Genomic DNA, 25,828 nt, shown 5'->3' on the forward strand with positions numbered 1-25,828 from the left:
AAATTTCTCACCTTCTGCTGGAATTGATGAGGCTGCATTTCAACTTCAGTTAGAGGACCTGAAAACCAAGGATTTGAAAAGACAAAAATCTTCCCTTGCAATACAACACCAATGGTCTGAAATAGAAGATCCTAAAAAGCAAGATCAGATTGTATTTGACGCGTGGAATTGTTTACCGGACACTCACATTCGGTGGTTTCAAACAGACGCATTTGGACTTCTATCGATTTTCGGATCGACATATTTCTGTGAGCAAAGATTTTCTAATCTGAATTTGATTAAAAGTAAGTTGAGAAACCAACTAAACAACTTGAGTCTTTTGTCATGTTTGAAAATGAAAATTACGGCGTATTCGCCGCATATTGAGAAACTATCCCAAGAAGATCAACAGCAAAATATTCGGATGAATTATGAATAAAATATGAATTCGAATTAGAATACAATTAAATTATTCAGAAAATCCTAAACGTTGCAGCCACTAGACTCTACTCTACTCCAAGAATTCCCATAGTCTTTTAACAGGAAAGAAATACCCAAACTGTGTTGGAAAATTAGTGCTGCCATCTATTGACAACCAAACACAAAACTTGACGCGCCACGAATCCCTATCCACTAATATATCTTCCTTTTCCATTCAAAACTCGATGAGTCTTTGGACTCCCTGGAGGTATCAAATAATAATAATAAAACAATTACGTCACTTATTTACATCTAATAAATTACGTCACTAATCTTCATCTAATAACAACACACATCCAGGACACTGACGTCGCTTGCCCCATTCATCCTACCCCTATTTTGTTCAAAGTGTCCCACCAGTCACGTCACGAATATCTTGATCTTGTCAGAATACCCACAATTCCATATGCAAACAAACAAACAACGTAACATCACACACACACACACAGATGGACCCCAGAAAAATTCCAAACCCATGACGTCATCATTGGAACAACCAATCACGTCACGATTCCTTATCTTATCATGATCTTGATCGTGTTCAGAGTGGCTACCCTACTACTGCAATAACTGGGGGGGGGGGGGGGGATACGATCAACTGCAATTTCCGGGCGGTCATTTTCGTTTGCCCCTGATGTTTCCGGATGACGCCAAAGCGGGCTTCCTTGAGCGGCTTCGATTTTTGGTTTCTCCGCTCGCCTTGATGCCGAAGTCACAAGAGGCGAGTGCAGGGCTGCGTGCACGTGGACGAGAGCACCCCAAAGGATCGGACAAAAATGACGATTCGGTATGAAAGCACACACACACACAAAAAAAACATCCGTTCTGAATGATTAAAGACGAGAGAAAATCGGGTCTTGCATCGAAGGAACGTCGCCAGAGAAGATGCGTTCTTGCTTTGCGGGTTTCGTGTCGAAGTTTATTTCCGTCATCTTAAAAGTTTCCAACGGACTTACGAAGCTTCGAATTCCAACGCGAATCCATTCGCTACGACCTCCTTGGGTTCCACTGACTTCCGATGACAATCAAGAGGCTCGACGGCACGAAAGCCTTGATGGAAAGCAGCATTTACGGCTCCGGTGGTTCGCCATCTTTCGAGAGCGAGACGTGCTGAGGCTGTCTCGTAAAAAAAGTCGCCTCCGAAATTGTCAACCACAAACTTGTTTCGCCCTGCGGGGTGCGAAGCCGTAACGCACCGCCCTTCCTTTTAATAAGCCTCGTTTTTATATTACGAAAGTTTCGCGTTCATTTTTTTATTCTTTTCTTCGTCTCTCAGTTGGTCTTCTCGAAAGCGGAGTTCAGCACACACATCCCCACCGAAACCTCTTGTCCGACGTTTCGCACACTGCTCCAGGCGATCATCGGTCAGCATCGTAGAGAATTCGAGTCGCCTCGCTTTTATTGATTTCCGTAATTGCTGGCGGTGAAATTAAAATCGAACTTTGGTACCATCAAGCGAACAATTTCGACGGCACTACTTCGCGCCTCTTACCTTCGTTCATGTTCCGCTCTCCAATCGACTCTTCTTGGTCCGCCTTTCCCATCGGACCAACCCGTGCCAACCCGACCCACCTTTCAAAACCCTCCGATTGAAATATTCTTCATTTCAAACGGAACTTCTTCCCTCCTCCACCCTAACAAACAAACCCCGTCCCTTAATGTTTTCTCGGACGGAACGCCGAAAACCTCTTTCAGAGACTGAATCCGGAAAGGAGCTGTTTTCATAAGAGGTCTCTCTCTCTCTCTCTTTCTCTCTCTCTCTCTCTCTCTGACTCCTCCACTGTTGCTTTCCCGCACGTGCTCTGTTCCTACATCAGTTCTTTTCTGTCGGTATTTCCGCGAACGCTCCTTCTAACGAATCGGCCGCCACCAATCCTCCACTTCCCTCCGATGACACGGGCGGGTTCCACATCCGCACCCGGTTCAGGCTTTCCAACCCAACCTCTCTTCGTTTTGGAGCCATCGTCCTCGTCCGTTCATCCCAATGAACGTCATCCCACAGTCCTCCGACACCACGTGAACATTTCTCCGTGAACGCGCCCTCTTGCGGTACTGCTGTGTTATCGGTTTCTGTAACTTGTCGTGTGTCGTCGCCAAAAAATCCGCCGAAGATTCGCTGAAGGGAAAAACAGCGAAGAAACGTATTTGAAATAAACGAACGGCAAAGCTGGAAAATCGGTCGAAGCTGTCAACACATAAGATAAAGGTTGTTGTCATTCTCATCACGCGTGCATGATATTTACATTCTGCAGTTCAAGTTGCGCAACTCCATCTCCACTTATTATGCGATACGGTTCAAGCATCCCCGTTTCCCTTTCAGTCGTTTTCGACCGTAGGTGACTTTGTAGGCATTGTTACAGGGTAGTTAAACAGTGTTATGCTCGGGACCAGCATATGGCTGGGACGTATTCATGACTCTGATCCGTATGTGTTCATGGGGTCGGTTTGCCTGTTCTCGGGGACGAAAAACCCGACTTTCCGGAGTGAAAGAAAAACCCCACCTCCGTATGGGACCGGATCAAATAAAGATTCCTCACGTCACTGACGGGAATCGAATCCAGGTCTTTCCACCAAAGGACTTCGTCTATACCGACTGAGCGGAGGCTCCGATTCAAGTATTGCTACCATATTTTCTGTTGGTTAACTAATTGTTTGGCGATTTATTTTGTTATAGTTAACGAAACTATTTTCCTTTTATATACAAGCAGAGTAAAATACATTTCGGCTTGTTTTCGTAGTTTATAATAAGTTACAGGTTTTAGTGATGAAGTACGTTAGTTTGTGTGTTTATGTGTAACCAAGGGCCGTAGCCATACTGGTTACTAGAGAACTAAATTAGTTCGAAACAGTCACTGCGAGTCCAGTGACCGCATCTGTGAGAGCTCACCTTACACGGTTTGATTTGATGTGAATGAATTAGTTAGTATATTGGTACCTTAATTGGATATGATATGCGAGTTATAATGATTTTATACTATACGTTTAAAGTAATTGTCAACATTCTTTCGTCCCATGCCTCTCAATCTTTTTCTGAATGCGTATGCTGAGGTTACTGATTTCATTTCATTTGGGAGTTTATTGTAGCTGCTTCTCGCTAGGTGTTCGAAGGATTAATGAAAAATTTCTTTGTTTGTCTTGGGTACTACCAGCATGTTCCGGCCGCAGCGTAATCCATAGTCTACATTACATGCCAAGAAACGTTCAGCGCTCCTTTTTACGACAACCCTAGAGATATACTGTAGTTTCTGTAGTGGTAGAATATTACCTACGATATACAGATCGTTGGTTGAATGAGCGAAGTAAGTTAGTAGTGGTTATGGCTCTAATTATTCTGTCTTGTATTCTTATTAATGGAAGCGGATCGTAATAATCTCCACCCCAACAAGTTATGCCATATCACGGTGAGGAATTGACCTAAGAATAGAATAAGCATCTTAAGAATGCTGCAGTTTTTTAACATAATATATATTCTTTTAATTATAAACCTAAACGTATTTGTTAAGAAAGAGGTGTGGGGGTTCCACTTCAAGTGGCTATCGATATGGAGGCCAAAATACTTGACTGATTTTTTTTAGCTACAGTCGCAATTTAGGATGTCACTGCATTTCCTTTCATGCCATTTTATGGTTATCGTGGTCTGCCTTATCTGTTAACGTGAAGTATCTCGTTTTATCCTTATTAATGTTGAGTCCATTATTGCTAAACCATTTACTTAGTTTTAACATATCACTATTAATCCGATTTTTTTTTAGATCTTCAAGGGTCGTCTCGGTGTATATTAATGTCTTGTCGTCGGCGAAGAATATCATTTTGCCAAAAAGTTTGCATTTACACAGATCGTTAACATAGATTATGAATAGGGTGGGTCCTAGAACCGACTCTTGCGGGACTCGTATTTTATTATGTTTGTTGCGCTGTTGAATGACGTAGCATTGAACGGGTTTTCGGTTATTGAGATGGAATCGGAAGCGACTCCTCTCGTTTGACCATTTTCAGGGAATAAGAATTTTCCCGAGAATGTGCGGAATTCCCAACAGGCGCTTCCGAAGTGTTTTCCCTCCCGCGGTGAAATATTCCGGTGGAGTTCAGAAATCCCTTCGTCCTTTCGAATGTGAGACTGCCGTCACTTCCGCTCGATGGAGGTCTGAAGTGGCTTGAAAAGTGCCGCGTTTCGTCTCTCTCTCTCTCTCTCTCTCTCTTTGCACGCATGCGAAACCGATTGTCGTGTAACCCTCGTTTTCCGCAGTAGTAAAGAGTTCGTTTACGACACCTTTTGTGGGTGGTGTGAACAACAAAAAAGCGATTAATTTTACCCTGACGTGCATCGTCGACCGAGCCTACGAAATGATCCCGTTCTTCGATTATGGCGCCGATGAGCCCTCGGAGAGTTTGATGCTCAGACTTGTCTGTCGTAGCGATGTCTCGCAAACGTCACTCGAAACTCGGTTCGTTTCATTCCGTGAAAGAATTGGCGGACAACAGCGAGGCAGAACATTCTTCGCCGTAGAAGAGCTCATCGGCAGGTTAACATCATCATGTTCAATGCCTTTTCATCCGCTCTTTCGGTAATTAACACGAGAAGACGCCTTTCGTTCCAAAGTATTTTCCAGTGTTTCTTTATTATTATTATTATTAATGTTTACGGCTAACGCCACGAGAGGGCGCGTTTGCTTGCATGCCAAGAGAGATGCCCGTGGAGTGTCGCGCCCTCGATACACTTCATGTCTGTTCGAGAATGTTTGCGTTTAATATTGTTTAAGTACGCACACCAACCGATTCGGACCACGCGATGACCCTTCGTGCGGCCACAATTACGAAACCGTGACCAGCGAAGGAACAGGGAAATTCCCGAAAATCGCGTTAACGTACTCGCAGCTGAGGTCACCCGACGACGAAAACCAAACGACCGAATTCCCCGATCCACTCTGGAGACGAACTTTTCTTTTGCGTGGAGAGGACAGACGCGTCGTCTTCTGCGCCAGGTGCACTCGGTGTGTTCTTTCTTTCTGGCCCGTCCTTAACCCCCCCCCCTCCACTTCTCCCCGCTGATTTTCTTTTTTTTTTTTTTCTTTTCTTTTTGACGTTTTCGTAGATCTTGTTGTTGCTTTTGGCTCACGATGATCTCTCCGATTCGAGTTTTCGCTTCAATTCTCCCCGTCCCGTCGAAAAAAAAAAAAAAAAAAAAAAATACCGAGCACACCGTGGGCAGCAGGAACAGCATCCCCTTCAGCTCCGTACGAAGTACTGCGCAAGCACGAAGGCGAGTGGCGCTTCGGAGTAGCAGCGGAGACAAGACGAGACGAGACGAGACGCCAGTATGGAAGTGAGAAGCGGTGGATCTGCTTATTCGGTGCTTCGCTCTTCGGTTGGTATCGACAAAGCCCCATGAAATTTCGCCACGGAGGATGCCGTAATGCGGATGGTAAGCGATGAATTTCACTTCTCATTCTCTTTTTGCGCGATCTGTCTGTTCTGCGGTCGCCACATATGCTTCGTCTGTTTCGAGCGGTTTCTGCGTTTCGCGCAGAGCGGCCTCCCCTCCTCCCCACCCACCTTATTCCCCTTGTCGACTTGCAGCCGAAGAATTCAAAAACGGTCGCGTGAAGAATCGAAAGCAAATCGCGTTCGATTTGAAATGTGAAGAAAGCGTCGCAAGCAGGCGAGTCTCAAGGAGCTTTCTTTTTTTTTTTTTTCCCTGCTGGAAGAAGGCGGCGGAGGCGGCAGCCATAAATTCCCTGCGAAGCAAATGAGGGCGGCGAACACAGAATTTCAAGAATCCGCTATTAATAGGACGGATATTGGCGAGCATGTGCACGCACTCCCTCCCGTCTTGTGCATCCGAAGGACACGCCAAGGGTGCTTCGTGCAACTTCGTGCTGGGCTGACCACGTCGCCCTTCTCGTCAGCTTCCACGGCGCACTCCCCGAGGTCGACATTTTCTTCGTTTTCATTTCAGTTCCACGTGCGTCCGCGCTTCTTTCTCGACCAGCGAAGAGAAAGAAAACCAAAAGGAAGGATTCGCGGTTGAAAAAGGCGGATGCATCCCTCGTCTTCGACCGGGCCCGGCTGTATGAAGAAGTGTAAGGGCACTTTTGCCCCTGCAAGGAAAGAAAAAAAAAATTGTCTTCGACTTCCTTTTCGTGAACTGCCTCGTGCGGAGCTTTCCACGTCTGATGAAAAAAAAAAAAAAAAAACCAATCGGAGGCTTTTTTTCTCGACTGGTTTTATCGACGTGGGAGACGTCGTGGCCTCCGCCATTTGCAAAGCATCTTCGTCGAAACCGAGCAGCTGACAGGATGTGACGTCAGTCACGTAAACAATTATCTCGAATGCGGGCGGCAGCTGCTCGGGAAGAGAGAAGGCCTTTCGCAATCGATGCGATTTTCTTTCTTTCTTCTAAATGTGGACGCTTCATCGGCTTGCGTGCAGGTTGAATCCACCCCACGCATCACCGAAAAGGTTCCGGTTATATTTCGGGCAGCGATCGGGTGAGAGACTACTTTAGACGCTTCAAAGAGCGATCGTCGGGGTTTCGTTATTGCAGCTGAAGGGAGATCTCTAATTAGGGGGGGGGGGGGGGCAGCCTCGCGTCCCTTTTAACAACCGCCGAAAACGGTTCAAACACTTTTTTTTGGGTTTCCTCGTTGTGCCACCTTCATTGGGTGGGCAGCGGAAAGAATTGCGAAACTGGTTCAGATTTGCCCGTCGCAATTCCCCCCCCCCAACTCCCAGAGTGAGTTGGTGTTTCCTCGACGTGATGAAAGTGAACCGCCCGCAGCCGAATTTTGACCCTCGCCTGCTTAAAGGATGCGATCTCCACTCGACACTACAAAGTGATCTCTCCCGATCGCTGTCAACCTGCTTCGGCGACCACCTCGTTTAACGCAGGAAATTGACGTTTTAAAGGCTCCGATTATTCGAACCGAAACCGAACTTTGGCTCGTTGCTCCTTTGTGGAGCCAAAGTTCACGACGGGTGAACAGGTGAGCTTCAGTCGACTTGCGATGGGGTGTTCCAGTTCGTTATTATCCTTTATGATCTCTTAAAACGCGTCTTTTTTTCCTCGTAAAACAGGCAAACCATCCCAAGAACACACCCACCCACTTGCAAGTTGAAGCTCCAACAGAGTGGCTCTCTCCCTCCCCCTCCTTCTCAGGCTCGTCCGAAATTGAAATTTCGAGGCCGCTGAGAGCACGCTAAACGTTTTTCGTTTCGGTTCGAATAATCGGAGCCGTTAAATCGTCAATTTCCTGCGTTAAACGAGGTGGTCGCCGAAGCAGGTTGACGGCGATCGGGCGAGATCACTTTGTAGTCTCGAGTGGAGATCGCATCCTTTAAGCCAGTGCTTCCCAAACTTCTGTATGTCAGGGCCCCCTTTGCAAAAATTAAAATATTTCACGGCCCCCTCGAAAAAAAATCGTAATAGAGATATATTATTATAATATTTATTATATTTATATTCAATACAAAACATGCACAGCGAATATTGCAAAAATCAAATGCAAATATTACTTTTTTTGCCTCTTACCGTTTGGTTCTGAAGACGATGCGGGCTGTTCTGGTAAAATATGAAATACTGTCCTTCTTTTTTTTTTTTTTTTTTTGAGTCTGTTTCTGCTTCTTCTGATTGTTCGCGGGAATTTTTTTTATATTTTTTTTTATCAGCCACTTATCCATCTCAGGGTTAAACTTTTTAACGTAGAATAGATCAAATAATATCACCACTTACCGATACTGGCACACCACAGACTGATAACATGAAATTAGTGAATATTACCTGAATAAGGGAATCCCCGGACCAAGAACATTTTTCTCTTTTGTGACTTTTCTCCCTTTACGGTAATTAAGCCTAACGCGAAACAGACAGCAAAGGCAGGTTATTAAAACGTGCACATGATTGGTGCGGTATTAACAAAAGATCGCGCGACCGAAAGATAAAAACATAGCCAATTAAAACACAGACAATTGAGTTGAAATGCTAACTCTCTTCAACCGAATTCCATATGTGAAACTGCCATAATATTCATTATATATATATATATATATATATATATATATATTACTTAGTTTTAACACTTTTACGAATTTTAACACGTTCGGTTGAATTTTATTGCTGCCTTGGGAAATCGAACTCACACACATCTAATTAAGAACAATAGTTTTTAGTTAGATTCTGTGTTTGCCCATGCAACATATGGTTTTGTTTCTGTATGAGGGGACATGTGATTCATTAATGAGTGTGTTTTTATCCCAGTTGTCTCTAATTGCACTATTTGTTGAGAAATATATTACACAGACTCCTCTTACCTTATTCACTGGCATAATAAAAGTACTTGTTTTTATTGCCTCTGCAGTAGTGGCTGTTAGGGAGGGCTTGTTATTTACCACTCCAAGCGAGTTACTATCTCCCCACATGAACTTGTTTAAGCTTTTTTTCATGTGTGAAGTATATGCGAAACTTTTATTGGTAACAGAAAACTAGCTCGGATGACAGTGATAATATCAAACGAGTTTTGATATGTATATAAAGTCAATATGAGCAGTCCCTGATTACGAATGATGAAAGGGACAGGAAGATTTGGAGCTTCCCTGGAGAGCATTCGAAGTAAATACAATTAACCACTGCTTTGAAACGAAACTTATATGAATAAGCAATATTTACTAATATTCGTTAAGCGCCGAAATACGCAGGAAGCAAAGTTTGTGAACCAACATCAATGCGTGAATTTTAAAATTTTTTTATTTTAAAAGAAACGTATTTGACTTTTATTATTTCTTTTTTGTTATTTTTTATATTTTAATGGAAAACCATTAAAATATAAAAAATAACAAAAAAGAAATAATAAAAGTCAAATACGTTTCTTTTAAAATAAAAAAATCTACTTAGTCTTAAAACATTTTAAATTTGTTTTCATTATTTCACGCCCCCCCTCAACAAAACCTACTTCCCAAACTGTGGGCCGCGGCCCACAGTTTGGGAAGCGCTGCTTTAAGCAGGCGAGGGTCAAAATCCCGCTGTGGGCGGTTCGGTGATGTCACTTTCACGTTCTTAAATTCCCGCTTAGTGCTCAGAGGGAGCCTTAACTCGCATCCTCTCACAATCATAACAGTTGCTAATAATCATCCGAATCCCGCCACTCGCGATCCATGCACACCGCTCAAAAACCATCCGCAAAGAATCGCAGCACTCACTCCGACAAGCGAAGCGCGACAAATGAAAGACAGAAATATCCTTGCACTTAGACATTTACGGGATGCTACTTTTCCTAAAGAGTGACAACCAGTACATAAGTAGTTGAAAAGATCCTTCTGCAGAAAAGCGGGCTTGAAAGCGCAAAAAGAAATAATCCACAAACATTAAATCTGTTTGACTCCAAAAATCTTACGAAAGGAAAACACACCCCGAAATCTGATGAGACCAATTGAACTTAGAAGAATGTTGAAAGTTTGTTTAGAATAATTACATAAAACGTAATAATGTGTGTTGTGTCGAGTGCACACACACATACACAACTCAACACATTATTCTCTAAATATATTGTCATTTCGTGTACTATACCGAGAAATTCTATTCTTGGTTTAATCCTCTATCCAAGTGTAAGCAAACAAGTTTGCGCCTGAAGTAATTTCAGGACCGGGGCAACTCGTATAAAGAAGCTAATGACTTCACCGTCTGGATAGTGACCCTTCCCATAACGCATAGCATTATACATGTCCGCAGGGAGATGCGCTTTGCTTTATGGGAATAGTAAGGCAAGTAGCACATAATGAGCATCACGCAAGGCAGATGTGAAGTCGTTAGTTTCTATACGAGTCGCCCCGGTCCTGAAATGACTTCAGGCGCAAACTTGTTTGCTTACACTTGGATAGAGGATTAAACCAAGTGGATAATTTCTTGGCATCTCTAATTTGCAGTATATAAATATGCTATCGTTTTGTGTACTGCTTATGATTGTTCCACTCTTGTAACCCGGACGAGCTCGTGCTCTTGGGTTATGCACAGGATGACACTGTTTTACAAGTTTATCATTTTGAAAGAAAATTGAAACGAATGAGAAGAAATAGAACGATATCGAAATGAATAAATCAGCTGAGAAAGAAAAATTATCCCATCAACATCTTAACCACTAAATCTTTTTTTTTTCTTCTTTTTTTTTTTCGGTTTTAATATGAGACCACCCACCGACGAAGGATGGAGATTTCGTGCATTAGCACGAAAGGTCGAGTAAAGGATGATTACGAACTCTCACGGCCCAAACGCGAAAGGTTTCTCAGATCGCTTCGAACCTCCGATAAACGGGGTGGGGCTGTCAAAGCGGTAGATGAAACTCATCTCTCACGCGATGACGTTCAAAAACTTTCAGAGGTCACAGTTACGAGCAGCGAAGGCGGGTTTCTTTCCGTTTCTTCAAAGATGACCTCGCAAAGCGGCTTTCTTCGGCAGTTGACCTTTGCTGCTCTCTGGCGGCAGATCGGCTCTCTTTCTCCGTTTATTTCCTCGCGCTGCGTGTAGCAATACTGCTCCGTCATTCACGAAGCGGAATTGGCGACGATTCAAATCCTTCTTAGAACGCCTTCGTCTTCTTTCTTCGAAATGAGGATCTTCGTTCGCGCGTTTCTTAGTTGGAAAGTCGTCACCAAACTGCGTTGATTGCGCAATCTTCGGCGGATCCTCGTCAGGCCAAAAACGTTTCTCGTTTCACGGAAATTGCGCTGTTCACGTTGCCAGCGAAATGAGTCGTGTTTTGCTCCGGAACCGGGCGAAGGAGTGACGACGAATTGCAACATCATTTATTCTTTTATTTATATTTTTTTCAGGGAGAGTGCGAAAGAGAACGAAGAAACAAACTTCATAAACGGCATCACTCGACATTTCGACACGAGGGTCGCGTCCGCTTTTTTTCTTCCCGCTGCGAACACACACACAGACGAGTTGTAAAGTAACGCGATGTCCTGCAGTTAAGATTCAAGTTTATCAAAGAAGAGGAAGAAAGAGGGGGGGCGGGCGTTTTAATGGAAATGCGAATCCGCTGGGTTGGGAGCAGAAATACTCCACACCGATGCACGGCAGCCTCGTCCTCTGCCTCTGGACTGTCGCTTAACCTTTCGAGGAGATTTCGGCTTTCACTTTCGCTTCATTTCTTGTAGAACTTTTCTCGTGGCGAAAAGCAAAGAGAAACTTCGGCGCAGAGGGGACGTCAGAAACAGAATCGCCAAATGAAAAGAAAGAAAGCCCCTTCGCCGGAACTCTTCTCCCGGCAAGCTACAGAATGATCGCGCTCTCCCGAGAAGGTTCGCCGGTGGAGAAATCGAGACTCTCTGGGGCGAGCCTCGAGAGAATTTGTGTGCGACTGCTGGAAACAGCGGATGCCTGCGATTAGAGCATCGGGAAAAATCGAAGCGGCCGGCGATGGGATGACGGCATCGATCGAAGACACCCGTCAGCACAAGAACGTTTCGTGGAAGACGTTCAGACATCCCACAGTTCCTGAGGAAGGCGAAACGAATTCGAGTGTCGTTTCGGTCGGTGAGTGAGGGAAAGGGGTGAGGAACGCTGGATTCCCGTAAGGAAGCGGAAGTCTCAGTTTGGAGACGAAAGCGCGCTTGAAAGAGGGGACGTCCACGAAGGGGAACGGGGAGGTTTCTTCTGGAAGTCTGCTTGTCGTCTTTTTTCCCCCTTTTGGCTTGACCTTTCTCGGCGGTTGTTAAAAGCGAATGGAAATTGGGAGGAGCATGCGACACACCGACACCCACGCTGCGGCTTTCCGAGCGGCAGTTGCCTCGTCCACTTCGAGGCTTCCTTTGCTGGAAGAATGACCACGACGAATAACGACGTTCATCCCGAGTATTTGTTGATCTTCCTTGCAGGATGATGAATGCGGATTGGTTGCGAGTGAAATCAGCGCGTTTCTTCTGCAAACAGAAATCCGAGGGCAGCGGATCTCGCTTTCCGTTCGGGAATGAAGATCGACAAAGTGTAAGAAGCAATAACCTCGACTTCGGTTAATCGTGTGTGTTGTGTGGTTAGTCGCCATGACAACACTCTTCACAGACCTCGTTAGGAAAGAAACGCACTGCTGGAACACAGCGCAAGAAAATCCCTCGTGGCCTTGCGAGTGAGTCCAGTCGGTCGCTTGGTTTATTTATAAACGCTTACAGAAAGAGGAGCATTCGACGGCTTTGAGTTTAGCAGGACATTCGAACGTATGATTTCGAGCATTAACAATTCTTCCTGAAGATGAGGAGATTGCAAAATGCTAAACGACTTCGGAATCTTCAGTCAGGTCAAGAGGAATTAGTCGATGGACGAAGGGAATGTCTCGGCAGGACCCAAAGAGGTGACCCAAAGAGGAGTTTAGCGCGGAGAGGTCAACAGCTGGAAGGCGTAAAAAAGGTGATCGCATCTCGTGAGAGGCCTGAAACCCCAAAGGATGCTCGGCGATGGGAAGATTCTGGCGGTGGGATGAGGAAGAGGAAATCGAACATCCCAGTTCAGAGAGGTCTCCGCGGTGAAATGAACGTGGCGATATCACCGGGCAGCGGATCGATCGGTGCTCTCTTCGACTAACCAGAAACTTACATTTGTCGTCCTACTGACGTCTCACTGTTGTTAAGGTGTTTGAATTCCTTTCTCTGCCTTAGAAACCAATCATCGATCGTATTACGGACATCCCGAAGTAGACGTTGAATCCACGGGTCTTCCGACCATCTCACTGGGAACTGGCAGATCATTTGAGATCGTGGAATCCCGAAACATCCCTCAGTACGTCATGAGGTAGCCCTCGAGTGGAATCCTATCTTCGACTCGTGGGAGGTTCGCGAGGGCTTTACAGGAGAAGGTGAGTACAAATGCGGCAGAGTTTACCTTCTCAGCTGCTGCTTTCCTCGACGGAACGAAGAACTCAGATTCAGCTGAGGCTCTCCACCTTCTCTTAAGACTCTCTCAATGACTGAATGTCGTGATTGTCTTTGGAAATTTTGTCTTTGTGTCCGGCGAGAAGGGAATTTGAATGCGATAGGATGGTATGTTGCTGGCCTAACTCTTCGGCAAATTCTTGACGAACTGGGCCGTCCCAGGTCAACGGTCACTGATGGCATACCGAGATGGAAGGGCACGGAGTCCACTAGTTGACTCCGTGTCCTTCCATCTCGGTATGCCATCAGTGACCGTTGACCTGGGATGGCCCAGTTCGTCAACAGGCTCAGGCCAACTATTAAGGGTAATGTGTAAACCGCCATTCGTCGGTCGACACGATGCTTCAGGAATCGACTGGAACACGAATCGGCACCAAATATATTCCGAACCGAGGCTCACAACGCGGGTGTACGTTGGAAGACCGCAGCACGCAAGCCAAACATTTCCCAAACCAACCTGCAGGGTCGTCTTCAGGGGTGCAAAGAGCGTGTACGGTCGGACAGGGAAGCTAGGAGAGCCGTGCTATGGAGCGACGAACCTCGCTTGACCCTCTGCCGAGCAGATGGACGGTTGTGGGTGTGGCCGATGTCCGGCGAACGTCTCTTACCAAAGTACGTAACCCCAACTATGAAATTCGGAGGTGGCAATGCGATGTTGTGGTCCTGTTTCGAACTCTGTTTGTGGTGCTACGACGAGTGATATCCGAAAGACATCCTGGACGATCGGAAGAAGTTCCTGCTTTGTGGCATTTCTGACCATCAAGACAATGCGCCATGTAATAAGGGGGCTGCTGTAACTGCGGGGTTTGGGGACACGAACGTCACCACACTTGACTGGAGAGCCCTCTTTTCTATGCTGTTGAACTTCTGTGGGATGAAGTGGAGCCCCGGGTGAAGTAAAGGGACGTCCGTCCCACAACAGTCCGCATGACATGCCTACTGTCCTAAATTCCACAACTGTACGGATTTGTGCGGAGTTCTTGAGAGGCGAAGCCTCGAGAGAAGAAAGGGCCCTCCCTGCAGGCTGAAGCCATTCGGAGAAAAGAACTCCCATCTTGTCTGCAGTTTTCCGTCTTGTAGGAATTGCAGAAAAGGGGTTTTCGCAGAAATAAGACGGGTGAGTCTTAGTAACAAGGGAAAAAAAAGTGATGAGAACCCTACTGATGGATGGTTTGGAGAATTACGGAAGATGCGGTTGCGGGAGTTTCGACGATTGGTGTAGAGCAAGACTGGTCGAACTAGAAAGTCAGCCATCAAGAGCACATCCCGCTGTGGACTGCGGCTTTGTTTCCGTAGCGAACGTTTTGATATTTTTCTGATCGATGTTTTTCAAGTGACTTTGGCGAGCGAGTCCGTTCGTAACGGTGAAAGCGGTTTTTCCTTTCGACATGTTTGTGCTGCGAGGAAGCCATCTTGCGCTAAAAAGAAACGCGAGATTGTTTTCTGTGTGTGTGTGTGTGTGCGTCGTTATTTTTTTACTTTTCCAAGGATTCTCGTCACTGAAATTCACCTTCACCGCAGAACGGACAACCCCGCAGTCTTTAAGTTTCCGAGGATTGCATTTCCCGATATTACTTAACACCAACTCTCTGCCTCTCTCTCTCCCCCCCTCTCTCTCCCCCTCTCTCTCTCCCTCTCTCTCTCTCTCTCACCCCTCTCTCTCTCTCTCTCTCTCTCTCCCTCTCTCTCCCTTTCTCTCTCCTTGCTAGCGCACAGGATCATCTGTTATCAGAGTTGACGGGCGAAAAGTATCGTTTATTTACCTGATTCGTTCGCTGATTATTTTGTGATGTCGGAATTCGTTTGTATTGTTGTTAAAGCAACGGCGCCTTCCGGTAACCTCCTCTCGTCTACTTACATCGGCCGCTGCTAATCTTCCTTTCTGATGACGACAGCGTGCTCTTGGGTTGGCCAACATCCCCGAGCCATTTCGCAATTCCCGCCTTGAATGCCAGTCCGGGACATCCCTCCCGTCTGCTTCCATTCAAGAAGCCCCTCTGTCCGTTAAACAAATCCGGACTGTCTTCTCTTCTCCGATTGACCTTCGCGTTTCTTTGCTTCTCCTCAACTTCCGGAATGAGTTTTCTTTGCTTCGCCCTCAGCAAATCCTTCCGCATTAAAAAAAGTCCCAGTCCGGTTGCAAGGCCTTCATGGGACTGTGACTGGTCTTCGTAGCGAGTCGCCCGGTCACGAGAGTGGCGATCACAGGTTGGGGTTTGAACTGAACGTTAAATGTCCCGCTATTTACGACATTCTCCGAGATTCTTGAAGTGGGAAAGTGAGAGAAAAAGAAAAGGAACTCGAGAGAAATTGAACGAAATGTCGCAAACAAATCTCCGCGTCCACGCCATCATTTCGCGTCCAAAGAAAGCCAAGCGTATCTACTCGAGCTTCAGCCACGCGCTCATCGCTTGACGAGAAAGCGAAGCCATCGGGAATTGAACGTTCAACGGGGGGGGGGGGAGTTTTATTCATTAAAAGGGGATCCCAGCGGTAACGGTTGCGTCATCTGCAACGTGTCACGGCGTTTTTGTAGGAGTTGGCGTCGCGAGCTGAAACCCGATCCGCAAGCAGAGGGTCGGGTCGTTGCTATCGAAGCAAACGGAGGCTGCGCATTCATCGCGTCGGTTTTTCTGCCTTGAGAATGGAAACCCTCCGCATCCTCACGAGACCGAAGCCCTTACATAAATGTTCTTGTTCAAATCCTATCCGGAGACAGGATTCGAACCCAGATTTCTAAACGTGTGGATTGGAATAAGAGTAGAATTCTGTTCCGTAGTTGGGCGGAAACGAATTGATGTACGGAAACTCCCTGTGGGAGGAGGAAGACCGTTGTCCCTCACCAGCAGGAACGCTAATTTCCGTGTATAATTTTGCAAGGGGGGAGCACTGCTGCGGAGGGAACACCTCCCCAATAACTACGACGACGTGGCTGTCAATCTAGCGATGCGTGTCATCCGTCCTCGGGAAAGCAGTTTGGTTGGAAACCTTTCACACCGAAGTATTGGCGATACTCCCTTCTGGTCTTTTCCGCCGCGCGTTTTTGTAGCGAGCAGAACGCGGAGATGCGTTTGGAGGAAAGGAGGTCACGTCGACATGTTCACTCGCCTTTTGTGAGCTGCGATCGATCTCCGGTTGCTTTGCCGTGTGCCCCGACGGCCTGCAGTCATTATCTTTCCCTTTTCCGCTCCGATTATGTGAATCGATCGCCTCGTAATAACTGCGTAAAATCGCTCTTCGGATCACGACGACTGTTCCGAGAACACCACCCATTAGGAACGCTTGCTCTCTTCCGTCACTAACCCGATGGTTTGCAGCTCCCCCCCCCCCACACACACACTACCACCGTTTCGAGACCGGCGGAAAGACGTGGAAATCTTGGGAATTTCAACCGACATTTTCGCTTCACGCGCACTCGGGATGCACAGACAGTTCGCATTTTCGCGTACATTCGGGAATGCTCCGCACCCATTAGCAGATAATTTTCGTCGACGAATTTAATCCCCTCTCGTTTCGAGGTTTGTTTCGCCCGTATCCGATGAAATGAAGCCAGTTAGGATACACATTTTTCCGCGCAGGCGACGGCGATAACCTCCTTAAGAAATACGAACGACTTACTCTCCGCCACGGCGATTTCCTGTTCGCAATAAAAAGGATTTCTCACCAGAAGGCGCGTTTGTTCCTCTTTCATGGCGGATCTCTTTTCGGTCGGTCACTCACTTTCGGCGGGAGTTTCAAAGCAGTTCGCTTGCCCTCTCGTGGTGCCAACGAACCGATGACAGTCGGTCTCCATACATGCGTGGATGAAGGAGGAGTCGATCAGAAGAATACACGGACCACTTTCTCGTCGGATCAGCCCTTTCGTACTCATCCGTAACCCTCGGATCACGGCTGGAGTGAAGGCAGCGGCCGACTCTTTCTTGAAAGCGGATTTCCAACAAAAAGATTTAAGATAAAATATTCAAATAACTGAAATAAAAAAAAATGGAAATTGACCTGACGGCCAAAATGGGCGTTAATGGGGTTAGTGCCGCTGAATGCAGATGGAGGATTAACACGTGACAACGATGGATCGCGTGCAGTGGAGAGCCTCTAAGAATGATTCCTTCGACTCCTCGGAGGTATCACGCGCAATGACGACAATTCTTCTGAGCATTCTCGGCCGAATAACGATGGCGCCTTTGTGAGGTCCGGCGTTGAATGTCGCTAAAACTTCAGTTAACGGGCATTCGACGTGGAGGAGGTTCGCAAATGAAACAGCCGTGTTTCGACCTGTGCTGGTTTCGCCAGTCTTCATCAGCAGGGAATGAGTTCGACGACAAGCAAACAGCGGCGCATAATCCGGTTTGTTGAGCGCCTCCGGCCGAAGATCGCCCCCCCCCCCTCATTCAATAACATTCTCCCGCGGGAATTCCCGCTCTCCAAATTCTGAAAGTCGCTTTTCCAGCTTCTCATCCCGCAGCCTAATTTTTAATTCGAAGGGCAGCGGAGTCATCTTCCTCGGCGATTTCGGAGCCGCAATTCCAACGGGATCCTCCTTTTTGCGGTTCCACTGAAAGAAAAGCAAACAGTACCACTACGGGCAACGATTCGTCGCTGTTCCGGTACTCTTCACCTCTTTACAACCGAATCTCTTCCCCTGTACACTGCCAGAGGTCACGTCTCCTCCGGCAATTTCTGCTCTTTCTTCCACGGCCATTGTTCGCACCACCGTGAAGCCTGCGTTCAGTTTACCTTAGCAGCTTCGGACTAAACGTGCAAAAAATAAAATAATAAATAAAATCAGTAACGCATCTGTCGGTGTTTGTTTGTCATTTGGTGGATGACCTCTTACATGAGGATGTACGTTTACGTTTCCAACAGAAACGTTTTATCCTTCTTTCAGAGAGGGGGGGGAAGCACATCTCACACAGCGCCCACTGTTTTTTCTCCCACTTGGAGCGCCGGAAATAACTTCCTCTTGCGTTATTTCCGGTTTGTCTCCATCTGTTGACGAAGATGATGCAGGCTTGGTGCAAGCGATCGCTGCAGGAACACCGAGGGAATTTTCGACACACACGAGGAGGGGTTCATTTTCCTCCGGGGTGGGGGGGGTCTCGCTTTGAAAGAATTTTTTAACGAAACAGAACGTTACGCCCGCCGAGTTAGTAATAACCGAACAACGTCGTCAACGTAATAATAACGAACTGAAAGTGCCGCTCGTCATCACTCCCTTCGTGCAGCGAAGGAACGTAAATGCTTCGACGGATGAGATCGAAGAATCGGATCAAAATCTCTCCCCGCGCGAGGGGACTTTAAGAACGGCAGAAAATCAACGCGATTCGAAGCGCTTCGTTGCATCGAGCACGGCACGCTTAAAACAGGCGATTTTCAGGTTTCGTTTCGCAGAACTAAAGGGCGGACATCTTCCGGATTAAAGGTCAACTTCGCTTCGGGTGTATGGATGCGAGAACGGGGACCGATGAGCTGCACAAGCGACGGTTTTACCGAAGAAAGTTTGTCTCCATTCCCCCAGTTCACAGAAGACGCTCATCGGGTGTTTGTTAATCATCCCCCCCTTCCCCTCCCCAGTGAGGGAATTTGTGCAGGTTAAAGGAAAGAGGGGGAGAGGAAAGCATATCTCATAAGGCGATCTGCAGACTTGTGAACGACGGCGAAATCGGGCTTTTTTTTTTTTGACAATTCTATTAACTGCAGGTGCAGAGAGAGAGAAAAGAAGAATCTCTTGGAACAGCTGAAGGCTTAAAGATTTCTTACGTCTCCTGATGGCGTCAAACCGCGAGAATGCACGAGAGCAGGGGGGGGGCCCTCTGCCAATTCGTCATTTGACCGTTTTGAGTTTCGCTATTTTTCGATATTTCAGGTGGGGTTCGCCGGTTACGCATTCCTTTCATTCTGCACTCATTTGAAGTCGGACTTGAAATTAGGAGTTAAAATGTGAAGGTTGTTAAGACCCCCCCCCCTCTTCCCCTTTCGATATTTCAAACGATCTTCTTTTTCGGAATTAAGATGTTTTTCACTTTTTTTTTAATTTTTTAATTTTTTTATTGTATCGTAAGCGTCATGTTGTAGTACAAAATTTTGGCGATCACGTGTGTAAGCTAAGAGCAAGAGCTCGTCCAGGTTACGATTGCATAAAGTTACGAAAAGTTATGCGATGCATTTTCATTAATTAGGAACAACAAACAACCAAGTATAACTTTAAATAGCATTTAATATTTTGCCTTTTATGCCGGAAACCTTTTAATATGCAAAACCCAATCCTTCGTATTGTTATTCTGAACGCAGCTTGTCTGCGTGAATTCATTAATTGATTTTGATTTATTTTCGAGCTTGAATTTTTTCCAAGCGAAAGACGTGCGAATAATCGGGAAGGATCAGGATCAGGACGAGCTTACACGCGTCCCTCAATAAATCGGGACACGGTCAACCGGGCGCCGGACATCCCGGCGACAAAATAATAGATCAAATATGCAATGCTATTCTGTTGATCTGCTGCCGGGTCGATTTATTTATTTATTTTATTTTTTATTTTTTGAGAAACGAGTTGAAAGAACGGTATAAACATAAAATGTGAAAAATCTCGCTTATAATTAAGTTTATTTTTATTGTGAAGAATTACGAAATTGTAAAGAGGTTCTGTTGAATTTCCCATGAAAAAATGAGTCCGCTGGTTAATAAACATTTTCGTTTATATCGTAATGAGAATATTAATTTTTGGTCGTGAAAGTGACGGAGCCAAAGCGTAAATGAATTATTTTTGGATGGCACATTTTTACTTTCTCCCCCTCTTTTTGCTCAAATTTTTGTTATTTTCGCTAGAAAAGAATGGAGGTCCTGTTTTTTTTTTTTTTTGCTGTTTTTTATTGTTTACTAACTATTGTGAACAATATTTGAGCCATAAACATACACAAAATTATTTTATATTGGGATACATGAAATGTGGCCATTGCTAGATCCCAAAAATATAAATATTTGATTTTTATATTTTCGGGATCTAGCAAAAACAATTTTTGCTAGATCCCGAATATTTGACAAAAACAATTGATTTTGAAATTGCCATTCATCAAGCGTTACGTATAGTATTTACACAAGCTAACATAAATGGTTGCTTTTTTCATCTCGTACAAAATCTTCGTAAGCATTTAGCTTCATGCAGTCTTTTAACCAGATATAATTCTGATGCGCAATTCGCTTTAAATTCAAAAATGATCACTTCGCTTGCTTTCGTTCCAGAACAAGATATTATTTACGCTATTTCTGAACTTGAGAATCATTTATTCAATGAATTTGAACCCATTTTAGAATGGTTTACGAACACATACATAGGTCGTCTAAGGAAAAACAGAACCAGGGCTCCATAATTTTGCGGAAGTCTTTCATCGAAAACTACAATTGAGCTTTGGCAGCAGCACAAGTCGTCCAAATGTATGGATTTTTATAAATGGACCACAAACAATTCAAAAAAACATGTGACGTTGATTATGAAAGAGCAGGTTTTCAACAACATCAGCACAAACGTAGACGTTGCGATGAAAAATACATTTTGATAAAAGTTAGAAATTGCGATAAGGAAAATATAATTTGCGTGGTATTGCATGTAACTAGAATCATCATCATCATCGAATTCCTGCCATGCACCCTCAAGGGGTGTACAGGATATGATAGCACTACATGAAAAATTTACATCATTACTAACTTCCTATCTACAATTTTCCTCCAAATCAGTCTGTTACTTGTCAAGACTCCAACATTATCAGATCTTATATTTCTATCGTCTAAGGCACTTTGTACCGTATCAATCCACCTATATCTTGGTCTTCCTCTGGGGTCGTTTTCCTGCCAACCTGGCAGAGAACACTTGTTTTGCTAATCTTTCCTCTCCCATTCTGTTTAAGTGACCATACCACCTGAGATTAGCTCTGCTAACGCATTCCTGGATGCTGACAATGTCAAGTTCTTTCCTAATATCCTCGTTTTTAATATGATATTGCCATTGATGCCATCTGTTCACGCCTCTAATCTTTCCCAGGACTCTCATATCTGCGGTCTCTAGTCTTTGGTGAAGTGTTTTACTTCTGACCCAGCTCTCAGATCCATAAGTTAAAACTGGTTTGAACACTGTCTTGTATACAGCTAATTTAGTGTTCCAACTAATTTCTCTCTTATTCCACATGAATTTATTCAATTGACTTCCTACTATACCAGATTTATTGATTCTGTTGTCTATTTCCATATTTAATTTACCATCTTCACTAAAAATCGTGCCTAAGTAGGTGAAATGTTTTACTTGTTCCACAGGTTCCCCGTTCACAACACAATGGACATTTTCAACAATTCTACCTATTTTCATTGTCTTTGTCTTTTTAATGCTGACCTTCATACCATATCTATTACAACAGCTATTCAATTTAGTCAGAGAATCTTGCAAACTTGTAGCGGATTTATTTAGAAGTATAACATCGTCCGCATAAAGCAAAGAGCTGACATTAACATCTCCAATTTTGATATCAGGCTAAATACCACTTTCCTTCATAATGTGATCCATATAGATAATGAATAACAGAGGGGATAACATACATCCTCGTCTCACACCAGATTTAACATTAAACCATCTTCCTGTACTTCCTTCAATTCTAACTGCTGACTTACAACTCAAATAAAGACTAAGTATTGCTTGATATAATGCCCCATTGACACCATATAACTGCAGCGTATTGAATAGCTTCTCTCTTGGCACCTTGTCATATGCCTTTTCCAAATTGACAAAACTTAAATACAGATCTTCTGTTATATTCCCATGCTTTCTCGACTATTTGTCGTAAAGTGAAGATCTGATCCTGACAGCCTCTAATTGGCCTGAATCCAGCTTGTTCTTCACCAAGCTTTTCTTCCACAATTCTTCTCAACCGTTTCTCAAGTATACTTGCATAGATCTTGCCAGGAACACTCAGTAGGGAAATACCTCTGTAATTATCACATTCAGTTTTATTTCCCTTTTTATATACGGTTACTATGAGAGCTCTACTCCAATCATCGGGAATTCGTCCCTCTGTCCAGGCTTTCTGAACTATGCAGTGCAGCCACTGTAAGACTCTTATACCACCATACTTCAGCATTTCTGGTCGAATATCATCTACTCTTGCTGTCTTTCCACATTTCAAGCCTTTGATGGCTTTTTCTCCTTCTGTATGGATATGTATTCCTGACTGAATGTCTGGTCAGTGTTTTTTAGCACTGTGATGTCGTGTAACATGTGCAAATATGTTTCTTCATTACAAAATAATATTAATAGATGAATTAGAAAAACTGTATTTTTTCTTTATTTTAATATTGTGCGATTATACCTTTTGTTTTTTAAAACATTTTCGGACCTCTTTTGAACCATCTCTTCGAAAACGAATTCTCCGAAAGTAGGTTTTTCAAATGATCAATTCTTCGAAAAAACTATTTTTTTTTTAATTTATCGAAAATTAGGACTATAAATCGGAGGCAAATTCATGCAGGTAAGCTTAGGTCAGATTAAATAGTTAAGTCAGGATTATTTTTAGTTGGTTTGTTTTTTTCAGTGATGTGGAAATAACTTATAAGTCTTAACCATGTTTATATTTTTTATTTACAAAAAACAATAAAAAATAAAAAATCCGCCGAATCGTAGGCCTGCTAAGCGTGCAAAAGTTTGCAAGTTTCTGTCGCCCACCTGGCCATCGCCCAATTGTCGTGTACCCATAAATCGGACCGAACAGAAATTAGCGAGCGAGAATGCCATCGGTGCACGCGCAATAGAAACGAGTGCAGGCCAAGTGAGACGCTGCGAGCGAGTTCAGTGCTGTTTTGTGACAATTTCTGCCGCAAGCAAACCCTCGCGGGGTTGCGCGTTTGCTTCGCCGTCTTTTCGTTCTTAATTTTCTTTTTCTTCCCGACAGACTTTTGGTTCCAAGAGAAAGAGGACGTCGTGATTAGCGGAAGAATTGCACAAGCGACGAGCTGCTCGCTTCGCCTCCGTGACTGCGAATAAGCGTCTCGTCTTACGGTGAAAAGCTTTTTTTTTTTTTCTCTCCTCCTCTCCGAGTCGTCATATCCCGTCATCCCCCTCGCCGATGCCGTGTTAGTCGCTGCACGCTGGAGCAGAGCACGAGCAAAGGCGTCGAGCCCAAGATGGGGAAAGCTGCCTTGAAGAAGTCCAAATCGAAGCGGTCGCTGCTCTACTCGAAGCTGAACGGCGCGACGGATTCGGTGATGTCGCTGAGCAAGTTCCAGCTGTCGCTACTCAACAGCGGATTACTCCCGACGGCAGAGGACGAGCGCTCCGCCGCGCTCATCCCCAAGAAACCCATCGAGCTGTGCAAGTTCCCCAAACACATGGAGCTGCTGAGGAAGTACGACATCCTGCAGCGGACCGAGTTCCAGGTGAGCCTCCCTTTCTTCCTTCTAAAAAAAAAACGAAACGAAAAAGAGGGCGCTTTTCTTTGTTTGTTTCGAAGAGTGACCCCGAAGCGTCGATTTTGCTGTCCATTCGTCGTGTGGCGTCCAACTTTTTTTTGTCCTCACGGAGGGAACGAAGCTCTCCGTGGTGCAAGCGAGAGATGGATTTTCCGCGGGGATCCTCTGGAGTGAGTGCACGAAGTAAGCATTTTTGATGGCGCGTGCTTTTCAACCAAAAAGAGGGCGCGGCAGGGGGAGGGGGGGATTGGCGTGCGTTGTTTAACGAGGGAAATTCCTTGGAAGGGGAAATCGGGGAAAAAAAGCAAATGCCGATGGTCCGAGTTCGCTTCTCGCAAGAAGGACTTTCCCTTGAAGACTGCAAGCAAAGGGAGCGAAACGTGTGCGTGGAAAGCGTGCGAGTCGTGATGAAATCTCTCTGGTGACGACCTCATCCGATTATTTCTCCGTAATTCTAATAAACGGCACCCACTTTCTTGCACGCCTCGTCTGATTCTCGCTGCACACGATGCGATGACGTGTCTGCTACGAAGCATCCGACTGCAGACCGGCCAACTTTCTCTTTTTTTCTTTCTCCCGCATTTGTTGTTTGTGGCGGGATCCCCACTAGATCCCCTCCCGCACCGCCTTCGTTTTCGTGCACGAGGGAGGGCAGAAGTGTGTCGCGCTATAAACAGAAACTCGTTCGTCGAGTGAAACCCGAGAAGGCGAAACTTGGAGAGCTTCCACGTGCACCAAAGGATCCCCTCTCGAAAAGAAGAGGAGTTTTTTTTTTTATGCGAGCCCTTACGACCGTCTGCGCTTCAAAGCGATTTCAAGTTCATCTATGCGAATTGGCCTCGAATTGGGGCGAGCCCGCGTCTTCCTCAAAGAGATCATGGAGCCGCTTTGACGTTCACCGGAAACCTTCTTCTTTGATTGGTTGGGTCGATTTAACGAGCGAAGTCATCGCTGACGGTCCAGTGCATTCTCTAGCACCGCTGAATCGCTCCAAGCTACAGAATCCGCCCCAGACGATAGGTGGCGAAAATATTGCGAAGAGTGAATAATTTTCATTACCTCGAGCGGCATTGCGCAGTCCTCTTCGATCTCATCCGGCAGATTGAACCCACGATATCTAATCGAGGGTTAATGCGGGTCCACTCTTTTCGCGTGGAAATCAACCGTTTGCCTCTTTGATTGTGCATCGAACACTTTTTTAGAAGAAAACGCAACAGCAGCGTTTTCTTCTTTTCATTCGATCTTCGCAGCGAGAGAGAGAAGATCGGGAAGGCGAAGGCTGCTCCGAAGATCGAATGAAAGCAGATGGAAGAGAAAACCGAAAGTTGATTCCACGAGGATGGAGCTGAAGTGGTTTGAGAGATCCACTCTGGTCCGTACGTGATTGGGAGAAGTGAGTGGAGCACGGAAGACAATGCGAGAAGGGGATGGTCTTCTCCTCCATTTTGGGGAGTTGAAAGAAATGAGTCGACAATTCGGTGACCGACTTTTATTAGGCTTCGCGAATGCTCTGCTTCGGTGCTGTTGGACGAGTACCGGGGAGGAGGACAATTCGCAGAGAAGCGGGCTCTTAGTCCGACTGGCGTTGGGATGAAGGACTTCGGATATCGACGCTGCGGAGCACTTCTCTGACACCCGTCTGACGAAAAATCAACACACACACACGCTGGGGTTGGTTTGTGGGACGGTGGAGTGGGGATTTGTCACGAAACGAGAATTGCGAGAGCAGACTGAGCCAAGTGATCTGCTTTCACTTCGGGAGTCATCGCCAGGATGAGGGACGCGGAACCGTAGCACGCAGACGCTTTACTCGCCAGCCCGAGCAAGAGGCCAAAAGGCCCTTACTGCCATTTGAGCACGAGCCAAGCTGGATGCATTTCGCTCTTGCGAAGTCTGCTTTACACTTGTCGATTCTTTTGCCGTTTTCGCAGGCCGTGGCGAATCGAGTGAGCGAAGCGCGAGTATTCACTTTTTAACTTGAGCATGCGCGCTGCATTTTATCGACGTATTT

The 25,828-nt window shown here is 45.4% G+C and overlaps 1 protein-coding gene across 2 annotated transcripts in view; it reads left to right on the plus strand.

Annotated features, from left to right (window-relative positions):
- Window positions 1-5,709: 5,709 nt before the first annotated feature.
- Ptp36E (protein tyrosine phosphatase 36E) overlaps window positions 5,710-25,828 on the plus strand; it is a 111,609-nt gene continuing 91,490 nt past the window's right edge. Inside the window, exons 1-2 of one of the 2 annotated variants that reach the window (XM_090401095.1) lie at window positions 5,710-5,881; window positions 23,301-23,784. In XM_090401095.1, the coding sequence (XP_090257221.1) occupies window positions 23,533-23,784 (252 nt within the window). In that variant the 5' untranslated portion in view covers window positions 5,710-5,881; window positions 23,301-23,532. The remainder of the gene's footprint in view (window positions 5,882-23,300; window positions 23,785-25,828) is intronic. The other variant, XM_090401096.1, reaches the window with a different exon arrangement.

This window comes from Typopeltis vanoorti, chromosome 12, assembly GCF_054136105.1.
Source record: "Typopeltis vanoorti isolate ZY-2024b chromosome 12, IOZ_Tvanoo_1.0, whole genome shotgun sequence".
Lineage (NCBI taxonomy): Eukaryota > Metazoa > Arthropoda > Arachnida > Uropygi > Thelyphonidae > Typopeltis > Typopeltis vanoorti.